General features: G+C 34.9%; 2 protein-coding genes across 8 annotated transcripts; one reads left to right on the top strand and one right to left on the bottom strand.

Moving 5' to 3' along the window:
• Positions 1–372: 372 nt before the first annotated feature.
• LOC120083817 (pentatricopeptide repeat-containing protein At1g28690, mitochondrial) lies at positions 373–7397 on the top strand. Of its 6 annotated transcripts, none has more exons than XM_039039700.1 (5): positions 373–2627; positions 5141–5317; positions 5401–5514; positions 6141–6343; positions 7272–7397. In XM_039039700.1, exon 1 carries the CDS (start codon positions 984–986, stop codon positions 2553–2555), a length of 1572 nt encoding a protein of 523 aa, XP_038895628.1. In that variant the 5' UTR covers positions 373–983; the 3' UTR covers positions 2556–2627; positions 5141–5317; positions 5401–5514; positions 6141–6343; positions 7272–7397. The 6 variants fall into 6 exon arrangements, with proteins under 6 accessions (XP_038895628.1, XP_038895626.1, XP_038895627.1 ...); XM_039039698.1 differs by lacking the exon at positions 7272–7397 and having other exon boundaries at positions 373–670; positions 760–2627; positions 6141–6945; XM_039039699.1 differs by lacking the exon at positions 7272–7397 and adding an exon at positions 2753–4821 and having other exon boundaries at positions 6141–6945.
• Positions 7398–8876: 1479 nt separating this feature from the next.
• Positions 8877–14830, bottom strand: LOC120082816. Of its 2 annotated transcripts, XR_005483292.1 has the most exons (4): positions 14696–14830; positions 14427–14595; positions 10250–10382; positions 8877–9321 (listed from the first exon to the last, which is right to left on the bottom strand). XR_005483292.1 is itself a non-coding variant. In XM_039038141.1 (3 exons), the coding sequence occupies exons 1-3, from the start codon at positions 12092–12094 to the stop codon at positions 9175–9177; spliced, it is 321 nt and encodes a 106-aa protein (XP_038894069.1). In that variant the 5' UTR covers positions 12095–12109; the 3' UTR covers positions 8895–9174. The 2 variants fall into 2 exon arrangements, 1 of the variants encoding a protein (XP_038894069.1); XM_039038141.1 differs by lacking the exons at positions 14427–14595; positions 14696–14830 and adding an exon at positions 12054–12109 and having other exon boundaries at positions 8895–9321.
• Between the last annotated feature and the right edge of the window lie 8346 nt (positions 14831–23176).

The following is a 23176-nucleotide window of genomic DNA, read 5'->3' as shown; positions in this document are numbered from 1 at the left end:
ACAAATCAACTCATATACTATCTATAGGTCTCAAAATCATTCTAAAATGGAACATTTTTTTAACAAAGAAATCAAAAACATTATGAAACCCCATGAAAACCCATAAAATCAAGATGCCAAAAAATCCAAAACCAAAACCCTCCTAAAATGTGCATAAACACTTACTTGATGAAGATGTTTTGATGAACTTGAAGATGATGAACCGAAATATTGAAGAAAAAAATGTGACGAGTTGTGAGGAGTTTTAAAAGGAATTTGAAGGATTGCAAGAAAATGGTAATGGAGGGAGAGATTAAGGTTTTGAATTTTTTTACTAAAAAAAAAATATATAATGGTCTTTTCTTACCTAGAGATCAAAATTACATTCGTTTTAAAAAGGATAATTTTTTTCCCCAATTGTCGGAGCTCTGGCCTCTATTTTCTTCCTCTCCTTCTTCCTCACAGCCGCCGACCCCTTCCGTCCTTTAGTGCTTTTCTCCTCCGGGGATAAAACCCCGCACCTGCCGACGTTCAGCCTCCATGAATCGGCGACAACGTGGGTCTCTTTCTGCCAGTAATTGCGTCGGCCATCCTCCTTCATGGGCAGTTCAGTTTCTAACATGAAGAAGTTTTCTGTTTATAGTTTTGGACTATTTCAAACTGATCGATTAGGGTTTATGGTTGATTTTAGGTAAGGACATCCTTCTTGAACAGTCTCAATTTCCATTAAGGTTTCCGAATTGAGTTTTACTTTCTAAAATTTATCGTGATTGTTTTAAGACCTTTCAAGGAAGTTGGCATTTGTTTAAGAGGTGGTTTTTTGATCGAGGATTGTAGGATTGTCACTCGAGGTAAGTAGATTCTACATCCATTCCAAAATATAAATTTGGATAGTGTGGCTTGATGAATGGTATAATAGTTCATGCTAGAATATTAAGTTTGGAAAATCGAAAAGAATATTCGGATGACTGAAATTGAGTGATTGTAACCGGTGTCATGGAAAGATGAAAAATGGCCGATTTCAATCAGTTACACACCGCGTTTTCTCATCACTAAGTGACTATGTTCCCTCCATCGCTGCAACCCAAATTTCGAACCAAACATTCACTTCTTTGTCATCAGCCCTGCAACATTACATCAATTCAGATGATCCTTCTCATGGCCAAAAGATACATGCGCATATTCTCAAAACTGGGTTCATACCCAATACAAATATCTCCATCAAGCTCCTCATATTGCACCTGAAATGTGGGTCATTGAAGTTTGCACGTCAAGTGTTCGATGTGTTGCCTCAAAAGACACTTTCTGCTTACAATTATATGATCGGTGGGTACATAAAGATGGGAAAAGTACCAGAATCTCTTGCTCTCGTCCGTGAGCTCATCAGTTCAGGTGAAAGGCCTGATGGGTATACATTTTCAATGCTTTTAAAGGCGTCTACATGTGCACGTGGTGACTCTGTATTGCGTAGTTTAGGAAGAGTGGTCCATGCTCAGATATTGAAGTCAGATGTGTCACCAGATGATGTACTTTACACGGCGCTTGTTGACTCGTACGTTAAAAACGGTGATATATGTTTTGCTAGGATGGTGTTTGATTTGATGTTGAAAAAGAATGTGATATGTTCGACATCGATGATTTCAGGATATATGAATCAGGGGTTGGTTGAAGATGCTGAAGAAATTTTTAGCAAGACTGTTGAAAAGGATATAGTCGTATTCAATGCTATGGTTGAAGGCTATAGTAAAACACATGAACATGCCAAGAAATCGCTTGAGGTTTACATTGACATGCAGCGTTTGTGTTTTTCACCAAATATTTCAACATTTTCTAGTGTGATCGGTGCTTGTTCAATGTTGGCAGCTTTTGAAGCAGGCCAACAAATCCAATGTCAACTTATGAAGACTAAATTCTTCACAGATATCAGAATGGGAAGTGCCCTTCTAGACATGTACTCCAAATGTGGAAGAACGGAAGATGCTCGTCGAGTTTTTGACCAAATGCCAGAAAGAAATATCTTCTCATGGACGTCTATGATAGATGGATATGGCAAAAATGGATACCCAAGTGAAGCACTTAACCTCTTTTGCATTATGCAAGAGGAACACCAGATTCAGCCGAACTTTGTTACCTTTCTTAGTGCTCTCTCAGCTTGTGCACATGGAGGGCTAGTAGAGAGAGGCTGGGAAATTTTTGAAAGCATGGAGAGAGACTACTCATTGAAACCAAAAATGGAGCATTATGCATGCATGGTTGATCTGTTGGGACGTGCAGGAAGTTTACTTCAGGCATGGGAATTCATTATGCGAATGCCTGAGACTCCTAATTCTGATGTATGGGCAGCTCTACTGAGCTCAGCAAAGCTTCATGGAAACATTGAAATGGCCTGCATAGCTGCCAATGAGCTATTTAAGTTGAGTGCTAACAGTCGACCAGGGGCTTATGTGGCATTATCTAATACTTTTGCAGAAGCTGGGAAATGGGACAATGTTAGTGAACTGAGAGAGATCATGAAGATAAGAAGAGTTAAATGTAAAGGTAGCAGTTGGGTTGGGGCTGCTGATGGCATCTTATGACGATGCAGTTTGCTTGTTTGGTCAAAGAAGTGTTTGTCTAATTTGATGTAACGGCCAGTGTTTTACTCTAAGGTAATGTTAATTTTTCACTATTGGAGTTATATTTCTTTCATTAGTTTCTCATTTGATTGTATTTGCTTAAAACTTGTCCTCCCTCATGCTATTGCTGCTAATCAACAAGCTTTTGTGGCTGGTAGAGATCTTAAATGCTGCTTTAATGGAAAATGAGCTGATTGACTATTGGTTTTCATCTAATAAGGCTGATGTGGTTATTAAATTGGATCTTGAGAAGGCTTTTGATACAGTGGACTGAGATTTCTTTAATGCTATGTTACGGGCTAAAGGTTTTGGGGCTGTTTGGCATCAGTGGATTTGAGGTTGTGTTGCTAGTGCAAACTATTCTATTATTCTTAATGGCTGCCCTCGTGGGAAGATCATTCTTTCTCGTGGTATTAGGCAAGGAGATCCTCTTTCTTCGTTTCTCTTTATCTTGGTTGCTGATTGTCTGAGTCATCTCTTGGAGAACAGTTCGTCTCGGGGTCTTATTGTTTCTCATTCTAGTAGTATTTCTTCTCTCACTTTAAATCATCTTCAATTTACAGATGATACCTTATTATTTTCTATTGCGGATCATTCAGCTTTACTGAATCTGTTTGATGTGGTTGGTATCTTTGAGAGTGCCTCTGATTTAAATATCAATTGGTCAAAAAGTGAGCTGCTTGGTATTCACCTCGTTGATTCTAATTGTCAATAGATGTTGGATAAATTTGGTTTTTTTTTTGGGGGGGTGGCCATCTTTCTATCTGGGTTTGCCTCTTGTTGGTAATTCTAAGTGTATGCCTTTTTGGTATCCTGTTGTTGAGAAAATTAAATACAAGCTCCATAATTGGAAATATGCATATATCTCTAAAGGTGAAGGTGGCAGACATACCCTTATTCAGGCTACACCTGTCTAATTTACCCACTTACTACTTATCTTTGTTTCGTGCTCCTAGCTTTGTAATTTCTATGTTGCAAAAGTTGGTTTGTGATTTCTCTTGGGAAGGCTCTCGTGATGTAGGTGGTATGCATAATATGAACTGGGAATCTACTCAAGGTCCAAAATTAATGGGGGGCCTTGACATTAGTAATTTTCATCACCGTAATTCTGTGCTCCTGGATAAATGGATGTGGCGTTTTGTTACTGAACCTGATGCGTTATGGCAGAAAGTTATTGTTGCTAAGCACTTTTTGAGTGGGAGGGATTGGTCTTCTTCTAGACATCAAGGCTTTCATCTTTCCCCTTGGAGATACATTTGTCAAAATGTTGGTTTGATTGATAGTTGTGTCCAGGGCCGTATTAGTAATGGTTCTACAACCTCTTTTTGGATAGATCGTTGGCTTAGTTGTGGTATTTTATCTGCTACTTCCCCTTGTATGTTCCACCTTGCCCTTCGCCCTAATGATATGGTGGCTGATGTTTGGATTGCTGAAACTGAATCTTGGGATCTTCATCTTCGTCGTAATCTTAATGATCTAGTAATTATTTGAATGGGCTACTTTATCGCATCTTCTCACATCTGTTCGATTCTGCCCCTCTACTGATATTTGGGTCTGGCCTTTAGATTCTTCTAGTTCTTGCACTGCCAAATCTCATACGGTTGACTTGCTCAATTCTGTTGATCCCTTCCCGAAAGATCTCTATCGTGTAATTTGGATGGACTCTTACCCGAAGAAGATTAAAATTTTGTTATAGGAGCTCAGTCTTGGTGCCATTAATACAGTTGATCGTTTCCAACGTCGTATGTCATACATGCATCTCTCCCCCTCTTGGTGCTCTATGTGTTGCCATTGTTCCGAGACTCAGCCTCATTTGTTTGCTCATTGCCCTTTTCCGCATCGGTTTTGGACTCTTGTTTTGGATGCTTGCGGGTGGTTTTTGGTTTTACCTAATTCCATTTTTGATCTTTTGGCTACTCTGCTTGTGAGGCATCCTTTTGATTGTTCTAGGAAAATTCTTTGGCTGGCTATTGTGAGAAGCTTCTTCCGGAATCTTTGGGGGGAACGCAATGGGCGAATCTTTCTGAGACATGTCTTTTACCTTTGATCGTTTTTTTGATTATGTGCTTACTCATGCGTATAACTAGTGTAATCATGAGGCTCCATTAAATTCTTATACTCTATCTTTTTTCCTATCCCATTGGAGAGATTTCTTGTATCCCTCTATTTCATTCATCAATGGAATGTTTCTCCCTACAAAAGTTGGGTCTGTGGAATTCGTTTTCAAGTAAGTTTAACTTCTAATTATGCCAAGCAAATTTTGGTGTGGATCCTTTCTTAAGGTTAGTGTTGAAATTGGGTTGGATTTCTTTACAAGAAGAGTAAAAAAAAAAAAAAAAAAAAATTTAAAAGTTTTTTTTTTCCTCCAAATAAAAGAAGGAAAGTGGGTTTAAAAAAATCAGAAAAAAAAAAGAAAAAGAAAAGCTGAAAACCCTTATGTTTCCTTTTCTCCTCAGCGTGGAAGTTCTCCACCGTCTCTCTCCTTTTGTTTTTCCTCCACCGCCAGTCCTTTCTAATTGTTTTCCCTGTTTTTCTCCTTCTTCAAGTTTGCTCTGGCAAGAAACAGAGACAAGGTTTTTGTGGCAAGCGGCAGTGTGGGTTCCTCTTAATGGCGACGACGGCACAAGCGGAAGAAGTCTCAAAAAACTCAAATTTGAGAACTTGCCTGATTTCGGATACCAATCTGCAAAGAAAACAGGAGTATTGGTAGACTGGTCATTGGGGTAACACTCTTTCAAATTCTTGCTAAAGTAGGATGGGTGGTTTGAATTAGTTCTAAATGGTTCGTTTTTGCTTTCTTTGATAGGTTGAGACCATGGGAGTTAGTTGAATTAAATCCCAAAAGAGTTTCATTTGCTTAGTCTTGTATGAAGACTTTGATTGGTGCAGTTGTATGATTTTTCGTGAAGGAATTTTTAAGGTAAGTGATTTAACCACAGTGGTTCACCTCAAGTCCAAGATTGGAACTTGTTTGCTGTAATTGTTTGGAATTATGTGTGTTGCGTCATGCTGTTATGGAATGTGTTGAATTTTATGTTAAGTTTGCAAATATGAAGTACGTGAAAAGTTATTAGTAAATAAGTGTTTTTAGCTTGAAAAACTTATGGACTTTGTTGTTTGTTATGCATCAACTGGATACATTATGGGGCTTTATGCATATGTGTGTGTGAAGTTTAATTATTTCTTACAAAGGTCAATGATTTCGAAGGTTGTGGTCCATACCTTTCCCTATATATGTTGGGCTGGTAAACCAATACTTGGCGCTACTGATTGGATGCCAACTAACCATCAGCTGGGGTAAGGTCTCAAGAGGGGTTTGCATAGCATCAAAGAGTTGGACATTTAAAAGTTTAAAGAGGAAATGGGTTGTACACTTAAAGCCGAAGGGATAAGTTTAATAGAAAATGCTTTGAATAATGAAAAAGTTTAGGCCTTATAGGTCAAAATTTGATTTATTTTATGTGCCTGCTTAAACCAACTCCAAAAGTGGGTTACTTACTGGGTGTCCTTAATACTCACTTTTTTCTTTAAACTACTATTTTTCAGGTCCTGGAGAGATAAGTTTGGGCGATTGACGTGGTTTTCTGGAACAAGGCAATAGACAACATAGGAGAGTTTTCCTTGATACTCACTCTTTTCTTAAAACTACTATTTTTCAGGTTGGGAGAGACAAACCTGGGCGATTGACGTGGTTTGCTAGAATAAGGCAATGGGCAACATAGGAGAGTTTTGTAGACCCGTGTCTCTAGGTTCTCCCTTGTTTTTCACGCTTATTTAGTTGCATTGATGTAGGATTGCTCTTTCCAGATAACTTCTTGTACCTCTATATAGTACTCACTCATTAAAGTTAAGAAAATTTTGCAAGTGCCACTTGCCATACTTGGTTGGGATCTTGGATTTGAAGCCTTTGATCAGTGAACCAGCATGCGCAAAATTGATTGGTGAGAGGCAATAGTATAGTCTATAGATAAGCCCATTCAAGCATTCAAGAAGAGCATCACTCCTATAATTACCAACAGGATGGTTTTGGTGCTTAAAAGTCTATGTCTATCAATGCATATTGTGTGATATTGTTAATTTGTCATTCTCTATGCATTCATGTTTGAACTTTTCGTACTTAGTTTAGAAGTTTTCAAAGTTATCCAATGCCATACTATTACGTTGCCCAATTTTTAAAATATGTTCTTAAATGATCCAAATGAAAAAGGCAGGCTGGCACAAGCCGGCGCAATGAGATTCATGAGGAAACGATATTAGATCATGCTTATAACTGTATATTGGCGTTCATTCCAACAAGGAGCTTTGGAATTGCTATAAACTATAGTAAAAAGTGATAACATTAGGTATGACAATCTGCAAGTTGCAGCTGAATGCTTTTTTGTCAACCTTTCCAATTATAGTCTACAAGAAGAGCAATAGATTAGCTTATAATTAATCATGTGTTGCTGCTGTTGTGAGAAATGTAACTGCAGACCTCTCGCCTTTCTTCTCGGCCTGCCGTTTGCCTTTCTCTCTCTCTTTGTAGGCTTCATCGGTGTTGTTATTTGGATCTTTGGGTTAGTACGTATTATTGTACTTGTGTATATCGAACATCTCTCTTGTTTTATAACTTTTTTTGTTTTGGTCTTCTATTTTATAATGTTATAACAATTCATCTGTTTTTATTTGGTTTTGCAGATCGGTTCTCAGTTGCATATGTCCTTGCTGCTTGTGTGTGACAGTGGTACTTGAGTTCGCATGGGCTTTGATCAATGCTCCAATTCTAGTCATGAAGCGGAAAATCCCATGTTAGGACTGTCTCTTATACACATCTAGATGTGTATAAGAGACAGCAATTCATCTGTTTTTATTTGGTTTTGCAGATCGGTTCTCAGTTGCATATGTCCTTGCTGCTTGTGTGTGACAGTGGTACTTGAGTTCGCATGGGCTTTGATCAATGCTCCAATTCTAGTCATGAAGCGGAAAATCCCATGTTAGGATCTTTTTGCCTGAAGATTATGCAACAAACATTTATCCAATCTCTATTATAAGATAATAATAACTTGATTGTTGACACCAAGCACGTTCAACTAATCAAAGCCATCAATAGCCATTCTTTATAGGTTGAGATGAGGTGTTTAAGAGTTGTATGGTAATATTCTTATTTCTTAAGTGTTTAATTTTCGAAAAATATAAGCGACTGATAAACCAATATTTCATTTGGAAATGTTTCGTTTTGATCTTATTTCTTATTTCATTGTCATTCCATCATTGTTTAAGAGTTTAGTTAGCATTTCCTTAGTTTAAACTTAAGTCAGAAATCATTTAAAATAGTTTTGCAAACTTTGGGGATTAAAGTGTTTATTGAAATCGTGAAGGATCAAATATACATCAACTCCATATTGGCCGACCAAAATTATATTTTGCTCTAAGAAAAATTACTTTCAATTATTTTAAATCAATCGGGTTCTTAATTTAAATAGAAATTTGAAATCATTTACTTCTTATAAAATATTTGAATTCTGAAATCATTTAAGTCCAAATCTTAATGAAAAAATGAGTCTTATAAGTGAGTAATACTCTCATTCTAATCACATAAAAAAAAAAAATAATAAAAAAAAATAAAAAAATAAAAAAAATAAAAAAAATTAGAAAAAAGAAGTAAAAAGGGATTGTGGAAGTAGCTGATAGTGTTTATGCCATCATACTATTAATCTCCATGTTAGAGGTTCGATTTTTCCACCTCACGCATTAATTTAATACCTTTAAAAAAAATAAAAATAATAAATAACTAAATAAAAAATAAAACAAAAGAACTTAGGCTAGGAAAAGCCTATTTAATTTATCCCACAAAAAATCGAATTACTATAATATTAAATTTTCATCGACATATCGATATTTTAGAGGTAAATCGACATTTTTATTATATCATAGTTATCTACAAAACATAAAAAATAGAAAAATACTTAGGTATATCCTGAACTATACCTATTTTTGTACAACCCATTAAATTGTCTAATCGTGACAAATTCTTTTGAGTGAGATGCATAAGAGATAAGTGTATCTCGGGATATTTTTTATTTTTATAATATTTACTCAACTGACATATATTAGTACTTAGTAGTCACGAGATTTGTAGTTTGACTCCTCTTACCTCTAAATATATATTAAAAAATATATTTCCACTAAAATCCGTCCACATCAACATTTTACGGATATTTACATAGACATGATATTGTAAACCTTCAGATGATCATATGATTGATCATACAATCAAAGCGGATTGGAATTAAAGTGAGCAAGGCAGAAGTGATGGTGACAATGGAGACCCAAAACTCTCCGGCGAAGCCAATAGTAGCAGAGATTATGCTCAAATCCCCATTGTCTTCAGCAAGCTACACCAAGGCTCCTCAAAAGTTCTTATTCTTACGCGCCTTCGGAAAGTACATTCACTAGCCTCAACACCTCCATTTTGAGTCTTCTAGTTCGCGTAAGATTCAGAGAACGATCCAGGTCTTGGTTAACTCAAATCTGATAAGTCGGGGAATTTTCCGCAATGGGCGAAAGCCTGACGGAGCAATGCCGCGTGGAGGTAGAAGGCCTACGAGTCGTGAACTTCTTTTCCCGGAGAAGAAACAATGACGGTATCTGGGGAATAAGCATCGGCTAACTCTGTGCCAGCAGCCGCGGTAATACAGAGGATGCAAGCGTTATCCGAATTTCTTTTCTCACTATTATTGAGAATACTCTGCTTTCTCCACATACAGAACGATGAGAGGCAAGTCATATTTATACAAAAAAGATTCAATAAATAAAATAACTATAATGATAAAGGATGTGAATAACGCAATAGAAAGAATATACGTGGAGCAATCCTACTGAGGAAAAATAACAAATTCTAAACCACAAATCCTTTTAAAAGAATATAAGTTACATTTAATGAATTTTTGTTTCCATTCAAAGATGGATTTGATAATCTACCGATCCAATCCTCCTCAGCTCAACCCATCTATTTTAATAATCTGGTTTACTCCCATTTTCCCTAACGTTGGGAACCAAATGTCGATTGTTTGTTGTGTGTGGAAAGATCCATTGTCTTAAAAGCAAATTCGACACGATCACGATACTAAATCGTGTATGCCGATTGTTCTCAAGACATCAAACTCAAGCATACACTTGTCGGAGAAAGGATTGGAATCTTTGGAAGAGTATGCTCAGAAAATATGGAAAAATAGAAGAGAAGAAGAAAATCTAGTATATATTTTTTTTGAAAACATGCCCACTGTTTATGAAGATGAAGATAACGGGTAAGGTATTCCAATGGACAAAATGAAAAAAAGAACATGTAGAAAATAACCTAAGTGTTATTATTAAAATGTGAAATTGAAAATCAATTAGGGTAGAGTTCTTAAAAAACTGATGCATGCTTAAAATCTATATATAGGAGATAAACTAAAATGCTTGAGATAGAATTCTTATATGAAATTCAAACGGTGAAAACCCTTTGATCATTCTCAATAAAATTTGCTCTTTGTCATAGTGGAGGTAGGCATTGTATTGCAATTTCATCATGTATCTTGTTTCATCAAAGAGCCCTTAAAAGACTGTTAATAAAATCAATAGACAAAGTAGAAAGAAGTAATACTAAAGAAGGAAAGAAGAAGAGAAGAACATACCGAGAGAAAGAAGAAGTAATAGAAGAGTAATGAAATGAAGTCAGAATACTTCTTCTTCAAACCAATCGTTTCTATTGCAGGTAAAGAAAAAGCAGAGAGCAACATGAGTCTGAAGTGTGTCCTCATCCAGCCCCTACACATGTAATCACAACAAATTTGTATAAAAGCCTATAAAATTCAAGAAAGGTACAAAAACTGCTCGAAGAAACACTTCTTGATTAAAGAATGGCTACGCTATGATATCGAGAAGTTTGTTGGGAAAGAAGACTTTGCCCTGTGGAAAGCAAAGTTGAAAGCCATTCTTGGCCAACAAAAGGCTCTAAAGGCCATCACACCCTAACCTAACTTCCCACATCAGTGACTAAAGAAGAAATGAAAGAAGTGAAGAGTGTAGCCTACGGTACAATTGTCTTGAACCCAAGTGATAATGTACTTAGAGAAGTAATAGAGAAAGAAACAACATATGAAATGTGGGTGAAGCTAGATGAATTATACCTCCAAAGGGATTTACCTAATTGGGTATACCTTAGAGAATTTTCTTTTCCCTATAAAATGGATTCAAATAAATCATTAAGTGACAACCCAAATGAATTCAAAAAACTGCCTACGGAATTCAAGAGCTTTGGTGACAAGTTAGGTGATGAAAACGAATCATTCATCATATTAAACTCACTTCCAGAAGAATATAGAGAGGTTAAGGTAGCTCTCAAATATTGAAGGGAGAAGATCACCACAAATGCTGTAATTTCAATAATCAAGACCAAGGAGTTAGAATTTCTAGCTGAATTTCTAGCTCAAAAGAAAGACCAGGGGAGTTATATCTTTGTAGAGGTCCTGACCACCTCACAACACATTTTTAATAGTATACACTTTGATGAAATTCAAAATTAGGTGTTGGATTCCGGATGTACATTCCAACACCTTCAAAGGGCTGGTTTACTAACTACCAGAGTTAGAATGGAGGTTGTGTCTACATGGATAATGATAATACCTGTGAAATAGTGGGAATAGGTTCCGTTTCACTAAAATTCAAAGATGGGACAATCACTTCTGAAGAATGTAAGACATGTGCCCACACTTAAAAGGAACCTGATATCTCTAGGGATGTTAGACACTATTGGGCGTGAGTATCATGTATTGGGAGGCAAGTTTGAAGTTAAGAAAGATGGAAAAACAGTATTTGTTAGAGTGAAGACTAATGGTCTTTACCTAATCAAAGATATCCAGAGATTTCAACCAGCTCTAATAGTTTCCAATACAACATTCACAGAAGGAGAGGCTATCACACATAAGTAGTAAAGAAAGATCTTGTCAAATCAAGGGCTGCTAAAGGCTTATGTGAATAACTAAGCTTCTGTGAGCATTGCATAATTGGGAAAGCCACTAGACAAGCATTCTCTAAAACTGAACATACAACAAAGGCCTCCTATATTATATCCATTTTGATCTTTGGGGACCCACATAAACACAATCACTAAATGACTAAAGGTACTTTCTATCCTCTATTAATGATTTTTCTAGAAAACATTGGGTTTATTTTTTGAAAACCAAAGATCAAACACTAAATAAATTTAAAAAATGGAAAAGCATGATTGAAAAACAAACTTAAAAAAAAATTATGTGTGTCATAGGACAGACAATAGTTTAGAGTTTTGCAATGAGGAGTTCAATAACTTTTATAAACAACATGGTATCCTAAGACCTAGGACAGTTAGATACACACCACAACAAAATGGTGTTGCTGAAAGACTAAATAGAATGATAAAGGATAGAGTTAGAAGCCAAATGTCAAATGGAATAATACCTGAAAGGTTTTGGCCTGAAGTTGTATCCTATATTGTCCATTCTTTAAATAAATGTCCACACCAGTCAACTAACTTTGTTACACATGAACAGAAGTGATCTAATCATCCCCTATATTTGATAACCTCAAAATAATTGGGTGCATTGGTTATGTCCACCAAAACCTACGAAAACTAAACCCTAGAGCAACCAAATGCATGTTCAGTGGGTTTACAGAAGGTGTAAAAGGTTATAATATATGGAACCCCACTAGGAAAAAAAATGCATAATTAGTAGGGATGTCACATTTTAAGAAGATGAAATGTTTATGATGAGAAAAAACGATGACAAAGAAGAATATATCTCTGAAATAAACAAATATGAAGTGGAACAACTATCTAAAGTTAGAGAACCTAATGTTGAAATTTCTAGTTGAAGTGGACCTTTTCCTATTGAAGAAGAGACCTTAGAAATTGAAGAAGATACTGAAAATTATCAAGAAGAAGAAGACCTAAAAGGCTATTCCTTAACTAGAGATAGACAAAGAAGACCTATAAGGCCATCATCTAGATTTAGTGAAACAGACTATGTAAGCATAGCTATAGGAGCCATGACTAGTTTAAATGAGTCTAAACCTACAAGTTAATGATACAGTGAGTTGTTCTAATACAAGAAGTTGGATAAATCCCATGAATGAAGAAATAGTTCCTTAACAGTAAATAAAACTTGAGAATTAGTTCCCCTGCAAGTTAATGATGCAGTGAGTTGTTCTAATGCAGAGAGCAAAAATAATAGATTGTAAATAGATTTATAAACTAAAAGAGGGCATTCTAAGGCTTCAATCACCTAGATTCAAGGCAATGTTGGTAGCTAAAGGATTTACACAAAGGGAAGAAATTGATTACATTGAAATATTTTCCCCTGTTATAAAACAAACTACTACAAGAATGCTCCTATCACTAGTTGTGCAAAACAACTATGAACTATACCAGCTTGATGTTAAAACAACCTTCCTACATGGAGAGCTGGATGAAACCATTTACATGAAATAGCCCCAAGGTTATGAAACAAAGGGGAAAAAGAACATGGTATGCTTACTAAAGAAGTTCATCTATGGGCTTAAACAATCCCCAAGATATTGGTAATAAGAAGTTTGATCAGTTTATGACAAAACTTAAATTCAAAAGAAGCTCATATGATAACTGTGCATACATAAACACATCATCCTATAAATTTAATGTATTCTTGTTACTCTATGTAGATGATATGCTTGTAGCAAAAAAATCTAAAGAAGGCCTTAGAAAACTAAAATATTCTAAAAAAGATCAATTCAAAATGAAAGATTTTGGTGGATCTAAAAGGATTCTAGGAATGGAAATCCTAGGAAATAGAGAGCAAGGAACTTTATGCATAAGTCAACATGACTATAACATTAAGATCCTAAAGAAATTCTAGATGTTTGAAGCTTAACATATCAATATCCCATTAGCCTAGCATTTCAAGCTATCAGTTGAAAATTCTCGAAATGAAGATGAAGAAGATCATCTAAATTACATGTCACAGATACCCTATTCTCAAGTGGTTGGCAACTTGACCTATCTTATACCACAAGTTTGGTAAGTAGGTACATGGCTAATCCTGGAAAGAGGCACTAGGAAGCCACAAAGTGGATCCTAAGATATCTCAAAGGGACTCAACAAGCTAAATTGATATACAAGCAGACCAAGCATGAGTCCTATGAAATCTATGGGTATGTTGATTCAGACTATGGAGAAGATTTAGACCGGAGAAGATCTATAACAGGGTATGTTTTCCTAATTGGAAACAATCTAATCAGCTAGAAAGCTACACTACAATTTGTAGTGGCTCTTTCCTCCACTGAGGCAGAATATATAGCCTTGTCCAAAGCAAGCAAAGAAGCCTTATGGCTCAAAGGGCTCCTAAATGACTATAGAATCACACAAAAAACTGAAAAATATACAATGACAACCAAAGCGTAATACATTTGTCACAGAATCAAACATATCATAGCAGAACCAAATACATCAACATCAAGTTTCATTTCATACGAGATCAAATAGGCAAAGGAGAAATTGAAGTTCTAAAGATACATATCTCAGAGAATGCCATCGATTTGCTAACCAAACCAGTAGCTCGATTGAAGTTCATACACTGCCTCGAGCTAATTAGCTTCATAGATAAGGATTAAGACAAGGCAGGAAATGGAGTTAGATTTAACTAATTTTCATTTCAAAGAGGAAAATTGGAGAAAATAACCTAAGTATTATTATTAAAATGTGAAATTGAAAATCAGTTAGGATAAAGTTCTTAACAAACTGATGCATGCTTAAAATCTATAAATAGGAGACAAACTAAAATGCATGAGATATAATACTTGTCTGATACTCAAGATAAACCCTTTGATCATTCTCAATAAATTATGTTCTCTGTCATAGTGGATGTAGGCATTTTATAAGCCTAACCACTCTAAACACTCTATGTTGATTCTCTCTTCTTCCCTCTTGTTTTTGCATGTTAATCTCCATTGCAATTTCATTATGTACCTGAATTCATCAAAGAGCCATCAGAAGAATGTTAATCAAATCAATAGACAAAGTAGAAAGAAATAAAACTAAAGAGGGAAAGAAGAAGTGAAGAACATACCGAGAGAAAGAAGAAGCAGTAGAAGAGTAATGAAATGAAGTCTGAATAATTCTTCTTCAAAATCAATCGTTTTTATTGCATGTAAAGAAAAAGCAGAGAGTAACATGCGTCTGAAGTGTGTCCTCATCCAGCCCCTGCACATGTACTCACGACAAATCATTTTAGATCCAACAATTATGATTTAATTTAATGTAAAACGTTTTTGTTATGGGCCTTGACCTATATCATTCCAACCATCCCCCAACGAATGACTTGTATAGCAAAACATAACAAAAAATAAAAGTTCTATACGGAGCTGTTTCTGAGCAAAAATTGGAGAACAAACTTAAACATCAATATCTGATGATTTGAATTGATGCATAGTGAAATATAATAACTTTATTAGAGAAAGTTAATTACCTCTTGAACTTTCAATAACTATGGTTGAGATCCTTATAACACGTTTTACTCCTTTAAACTTCCTTGATTATGGGATACAAAGTGTGCCATTTAAGGCCACATAAACTTGGGTCACCATAAAAGTTCTAGAAAGAGACCTCAAACTCTTTCATAGAAGGTGGTCACACCTTTACATTCATGTTTTATACTTCATCAAATCTATCGCAAGATCACTCAAAAACGAGCTATGAAGACTTCATATCTAGTCCATACTAGGACCAACTTCAATCAAGTCTGTCAAAGACAAACCAGTCAAAATTGAGCTATGAAGATTTTACAATTATCCATCAAGTCCAAATCAAGACCGCCCAAAGAAAGGGCTATGGATTTTTTAAAGGTTTAAGTTTTGTTCATGAAGTCCATAATAGGACCACCCAAATAACGGGCTATAGATCATAGAATCTATCGCAATAGATTATCCAAATAAAGGGCTATGGTCCTTCAAGTCTATCGTAATAGACCACCTAAATAAAGGGCTATGAACCATCAAGTCTATCGCAATAGACCACCCAAGTAAAGGACTATGGACCATCAAGTCTATTGCAATAGATCACCGATAAAGAATTATGAACCGGTATAAGGATTTGAGTCTCATACTTGTTCAAAATTCTAGAATTACTCTCCTTATTAGGCCTTTAATTATAAGATCCGCCAAGTTCCTCTCAGAACTCATAAACTTCAAGGAGATAATTCCTTCTTTCAGTAATTGTTTCACAGTTCCATGTCTGATGCATTTTGCCATTATATACGCTATACTTCGAAATTTTTATGGCAGCCTGTGAATCACAATGCAAAGATATTGGTACTGATGTCCCCCATAATGGTACATCTCCCAATAAACTTCTAAGTCACTTAACCTCTTTTCTTGCTAATTACAAAGCAATAAATTCACATTCTATGGTAGGCCTAGCTATGCAAGTCTGTTTGCAAACTGATAGAATACACAAGCATACAACGGAATAAACAGAATCAATAAACACTTTAATTACATTTAATTTGAGTTCTAAAGCATGCAAATACAAATGGGTTTTATGTTACATACCTTTCTTGATGAATTCTTCAATTCCAAGCTGCTCATCATTCCAATTCAGCTTCAAATCCACCGTGGACCACCAAGAGATCTTCTCTACTATTTCCAGCTTTGAATTTGAGTGGTGGAACTCATATTTGAGTGAATTTGTGAAGGTGTTTTTATGGGTTTGAAGAGAGAAGAAGATAAAACTTTTTCAAGAACCATTTCTGCAACTTCAGCTAGCTTCATCAGCTAAACGAGAGAGTTTTTAACTAGCTTTTACATGCAACCACTTTAGCAAAGATTAAAGGCCAACAACAACTTCACATTTGAAGTGGAAATTGTGTGATTATGCATGAATTACACATCATGCTTAAGAAGAAAAATGGGAAAAACCCACTTCTTCCAAATTTCTAATTTTTTCTAATTAATTAATTCATAATTAATTTAAAACTTGATTTAATTAATTCATAATTAATTAAACCTAAATTACAAAATTCAATTTCTTAAATTGAATTTAAAATGGAAATTAATTTGATTTTTATTTAATTAAATAAATTTAATTAATTAAATTTAATTTAATATCAAACATTAAATTAATCACAGATCTAATTTTAAACATGAATTCTATTCATGTAATTAATATCTAAATCAATATTTAAATATATACACTTTCCAATTTCGTTTAATTTCAACAAATTAAACATTAATTATATCAAATATAATTATGCAAACCCTAATTTTATTTTGAACTAATTCAAACTCAAAACCCTAATTTCAATTTGAATAATTCAAGTTGATATTGTTCCAAATTCACTCAATTAAATAATTCAATAATTCAAGGCGTTCATATTTTACGAGCTAGTAGAGGGACCTTACGGACCTACAGATCATGAGTTCCAATGATTAAGATTAATTGCCTACAACTCTTTAGACTGAATTAATCAATATTCATTAACTATCGAGTTACACCACTATAGCTCAATAGTTGCACTCTCCCCACTATAGATATATTTGTGTCCACATGATTTAACCATAACCAGTAAGTCGACCCTTCACAGGTTGTTTGTAATAACGGCTGGGTCAATCTACTGTTTTACCCCCGATATTACGTCTTGTTCCACAAGTTCCAATTAATCCTCTAATGAACAATTGGTTTGTGATCCAGTCACTAAACCAGATCCCTCTCAGCCCAGTGAGAGGGTGGGGCCCCTTGTTCAAGACTAAGATTTAGTACTTAAGAGAATAACCTATCTCTTATCCCTAAATCAGGTAGCGTGAATTCCGTCTTACACCATATGCCCCCAGCTATCTACCCGTTCTTATCCCTGAAATGGGAGACTTATTGAGCCGGCGCTGTTGAGCCAACCCTCACCTATGAAAATCTAAGGATAATCCCGAATAAACAAGAGTTCAAGTTAGCTTAGGATTAAGATCGAGTTACTTAGGTCATCTAAGTAAAAGAGTCAGTCTTAAAAGTAAACAACATTATAAAGTAAGAGTGACTTATTTCTTGATCTGATCTTATGCAAACTCATTGCATAGGATGCCCCCACTCTTCATGTCAATACATGAACGAATCTGGATCACTTCGTTTGTAGTATCCTTACAACTACTTGTAGCAGCTACAGAGTAGGCCACATCCAATAGTGTTACCAGAATAAGGTACCCAACCTTAATCATATACTATAGACCATTTTGGCTATTTACTTGAACTTGATCCATCTCTATGTCTCTAATAAAGTTCAAACATTCATGTAATAGCCATGGATCTTAGTTTATTGAATTTAGACTTTATAAATATAATTAATAGATTCAATAATAGCTTTATTGAAGAAATGTTGAATAACATCTTTATTGATAATAGAATATGTTTAATTTTACAAACTGCATATTTTAGGACATAGAACCCAATACAAACTTCCATGAAATAGTTCTGATGCCTAGTAAGAACACATTGAAGGAATCGAATTCCTGCGGAAGCGTGTGAACACCTTGCATTTAGACATTTGTGGAAACAAAAACAGTAAAATAAAACATACATTAGTAGGATAAACATTCAAACAAAATTATATGCATGCTAGAAAAGAGGAAGAAGAGAAGAAATCATAACTTACCTTTATTGATTCTTCTAGCTTTCCTCTTCCACCGTTATCAATGATATCAAACATCTCCAATGAAGAAGGACACCATAACAAAGTTACCTTGCTATTTTCTAGGATTCCAAAGAACTTGGAATAGTAGTCTTAAGAACTTTTGAGAAGGAAAATGGTAGAGTAATAAGTTGTAGAAATACAAGTTATTTTGCCCCTTTTATTTAAAATAATTAGGAAAAAGCTCTGAAAATGCAAGAATTTGCTAAGAAAATTCATAGAAATAATTACAGCATGCAATCACACACACTCAATACCTAATCTATCTATTTTAAAGTTGAAATCACTTTGTTTAAGTGCAGAATGTCATGATCGCATAGCTGGCCAATCAATGACTCCAGGCGATGAGACATGACATGAAATGTGGGCGGTGGAGGTCAAATCAAAGATTGAGTTAGTAACTGATAAGAAAGCTTCGTTGTAGAGCCAACGAACTTTTGACGCGCAACAGGCGACGCATCAGGGTATAGAATTCAATGCACCTTATCAACACAATCATGAGCGAGAGAAGAAAATTTATCCTCGGATGTCTATAAATAGCCATGAAATCGCCATGCAAAACATAGACTTTTTTAAAAGAAACAAAATAAAACTTTGTAAAAAATTCTTCTCTTATATCTATTCAAAAAAAAAAAAAAAAAAAAAAACACTTAGTAAGAGCTTCAGTTTCCTGTGGAAGTAGAATAGGAACTCCACCTTTCAATACTTGCAGTGAAGCAACCATTGAGGAAGCCAGAGGAAACAAGAAATTGTGCAACACGACTTGACTCTCTGTCCTATTCCTTACCTTAAGTGTATTTGTATTGTTTAGACATTGAAAAGACTCATTTCTTTAATATGAATACACATTCCTTTCATTTTTTATCCATATTCTCCATATTTATTATGAGTAGCTAAATTATTTATGGGTTGAGAAACATCTAGCTAACATGAACTAAGCAATATTTAAACCATGCATTTTACTTGTTTTATGTATGCCTGATGAAATACTTGGATAACTTGAAAGATTACTCTAAGTAGATTAAATCTCAGTTTGAAAGAACTATAGATTTAGAACCCATAAAACAAGAAGAAGGGTTCCTTAGAAATAACACTAGAAGAAATTCGGGCTTTAATGTTGGTTGAAAAAAGTGAAATCGGATGTATAATGTCGGTTTAAAAAAGACGGATCTTTAATGTCGGTTTTAAACCGACATTGAAGATGGGCTTTAATGTCGATTTAAAACCGACATTAAAGGTGTAATTTTTTTTCTTATTTTATTAAATAATATATCCCTAAACCCTATCTCTGTCGCTCCGTTCACCTTTCTTCGCTCGTCGGATCTCCTTCACCTTTCTTCACTCGCCGTCGATCTCCTTCACCTTTCTTCGCTCGCCGTCGTTGATTCTTCACCTTTCTTCGCTCGCCGTTGATCTATTTCTCGTGTCCGTTGATCTCCCTCACGCCGTCACTCGCCCGTGTCCGTCGATCTCCTTCTCTTCCGTGTCCGTGAGAAAAGTAAGAATACATATATTTTGTTCTCAACTTGCTGTTCATTCTGTAACCCCATATGTTACTGGATTGGTTTATTGTTTCCATTTTTTTTTGTTATTCCAATTTGGAAGATTTTGGATGTTATTGGTCTTTTGATTTCTCGAATTGGGTTTTGAAGGTAATTATTGGTGACTAATTGTTTTCTTTACCCGCTTGAAATGGACTTTTATGAGTTTTCTTTTTAAAAAAGAAATCTAGATCACACAAACTCGATTATGTGTTGATGCATAATTTGACTCATGTGTGCAGTTGATATCCAATTCAAGAGAAAAATAGCACCATTAAAAAAAAAATGAAAAGTTGCCACCCACCCACTATAATACTTGGGTTAGAAATTCAATGTGGTGTGTAGGGTTAACAAAGTATGAGCCTACCTACTAATTATTGAGAACTAGAATGATGGGTGCCAAATTCATTCGTATCATGATTTGTGGCGACTTATATAGTGGAGTTAGTATAACGACTACCACAATGCAAGTCTCTAGTGCTAAGGATAAAAGGCTCGTCATGTCAGATATGACCTTTTATGGTGTAATACAAGAAATATGGGAGCTTGACTATCATGGATTATCATTTATTTTATTCAAATGTAATTAGGTTGAGAATAGAACTAGAGTCAAAACAGACGAGTTTGGGTTTACTATTGTGGACCTCAATCGTATTGGACATAAATTAGACCCATTTATTTTAGCCTCTCAAGCAAAACAAGTGTTCTATGTAAAAGACCCCGCAAATTCGGGTTGGTCAATTGTTATAACATCTCCAGAACGAACAATTGAGGATGATTTTTATGAAGATGAAATAGGAGATATGCTACAAAAGTTTGATTATGGAGGTATGCAAAGAATGCCCATTGTCAATACATTTACTGAGATTGATGATACAACATCCACATACATTGACATGATTGTGAGGGTGATAGGTTGATAATATTAAACATGGTATGTCATTTACTATGGTTATATGTATTTAAATATTAAGATTATATGTTTTTTGTGTGAGTAATGTTTTTTTTTTTTTTTTCAGATTGACATGGAAACTTCAAAAAGTAGCAGCGAGGATGATAGAAATATGATCCCACAAAAACATAGTAGAATAAGTATACCATGTGGCCCAACTACAATGTCTGAGTTGGCACAAATAAGGACATCTGGGCAACGGTTGACCAACAATTATAATGAATACGGACAACCGGTTGGATCTGGAGCAAAGAAGATGCAGAGTTATATAGGAGTTTGTGTTCGATAACAAATTCCTATAACATATAATTCTTGGAAAAAAGTTCCAAACTATTTAAAAGACAAACTTTTTGATTGTGTAGCGGTATATTTTCTAAACTTTTAATTCATGTGCATAGTAGTTTATTAGTTTATTGTTTAACTACTTTTTTCATTGTGCAGATGTCGTCCAATATGGACTCTAAGTCCAAACATTGTATACTAATGTCTGCATCTAGGAAGTTTCGAACTTTCAAGACAATGTTGACTCAAAAGTTCATACTTCCATTTAAGGATGAACCCTTGGTCTTGCAATTTCCACCACAATAATATTCTCATATAGAGCAAGATCATTGGACATCGTTCGTCAATGAACGATTGAGTGAAGAATGGGAGGTAAGTCATTCACGAAAAATTACATGTCAACATTATCATTTTTTTTATAGGTAACTTCAACTAGATTTGTTGTACAGAAAATCGTCATGTTTAAAAAGAAAGACGTGCGAAATGTGTATATAATCACCAAATTTCTCGGAAGGGCTATGCGAATCTTGCCCAAGAATTAGTGAGTTATTCGACTTTATGCTAATTAAATATGTATGTTCATGTAGAACCTATCGAATGACCCTTTTATCGGGCGACTTTATGGAAAGAAGCAAGAAAAAGAAAAAATAATGAATACTTTGATGAAGTTACTCGAGAATGTGCCAATCGGATTGTAAGTATATATTATGCAAAATATAAGATGACATATATATAAGTTTATGATGATGTAGATATTGTGTGAAAATTGTAATATGTTTTACAGGATAAATTGGCTGAAGTTCATGAAGGTGAAGATGTTCTCATCGAAGCATTAGGTACGGAAGGACATTGAGGACGTGTTAGAGGAATGGGTGATTTTGTTTCCCATTCTCAATATTTCAAATTAGTAAAACCAAAGTCCTCTATGAGCCAAGAAATTGAAGGAGGCTCTAGTAAAAAAAATGTTCGACATGGTAAAGTGTCAAGAGAAAGAACTCACAGCAGACAATCTCATTAGTCCAAATCATCTGTTGGAAGAGTTGCACTAAGTGCATCTGAAGAAGATACTGAGAAGATGTCTAAAGAAAAAGATACTAAGAAGATGTCTAAAGAAGATTTGGAGGTAATTTATTTATTGTGACTTTTAAATTTTAATCATATTGTATGTGCTTAACCATGCATGACATAAGTTCTTTTAAATTTGTTAAGGGGACGCCATGCCACTTGGCTATAGGAACTGTAGATAATATTGTTGTAGTAGCCACAACATTTGATGATGATGTGTCGTGCTTAACTGTTAAAGTTCTGATTGACATTGTCATTGGGGAAGATTTGCCTATACCAATTCCTATGAAGGGTAAAATAGAGTTCTTAAAGCAAGTAATGGGCAACTTCGTAAAATGGCCTCGTGAACTTGTAGTTATGGTTGACGAGAAAAGAAGTATGTTTCCTTTTTCAGTTTTTTGTTTGGTTATTTATTATTTTTCCTACTTTGAATTTTTGTAACTTTGGTTATGGTAGGATCATTCACCAATTAAGAGCTTCAGCCAGTCCTCCAAATATACTAACGCTAATGGTACTATCAAATTATTGAACGGACATGCCATGCATAACATGAATGATGTAGACATGATCCGTATCTCTTTGGACAAGCATATATTTGGAAGAGACAAATTTATTTATTTAGGCTGTGATTATCTGCTGTTGCAATATGGTTGAAATAGGCTACATGTGTATTTTGACATACATTGTGTAAGTATTACTCATCTAGATTCACTCATGAATACTTTGTTTCATGTTGATAAATAATAACTTTTACTTTGTTTAGGTATCTTTGGGATGAATGTGGTCGTGATATTACGAAGATGTTTTTTTATAATTGATCAAGCAAGAATATCGCCACACATGAAGTCTCAAGATATCCGATCTAGAAATTTAGCCAATCAACTAGAATTGGCTAATTTAGACCAATTAGTCCCCATTCCATATAACACAAGGTAAGTAGATACAAGTTCTTAAGTTATTTTTAATTTGCATTATACACGTACTAATATTTCAGAATTGTTGCTTATTATAGTTATCATTGGATATTGATTGTAATCA

The sequence above is a fragment of the Benincasa hispida genome, chromosome 8 (assembly GCF_009727055.1).
Source record: "Benincasa hispida cultivar B227 chromosome 8, ASM972705v1, whole genome shotgun sequence".
Classification (NCBI taxonomy): Eukaryota; Viridiplantae; Streptophyta; class Magnoliopsida; order Cucurbitales; family Cucurbitaceae; genus Benincasa; species Benincasa hispida.
The sequence above is the reverse complement of the archived record's forward strand: the minus strand, read 5'-3'. Positions and strand labels throughout refer to the sequence as shown.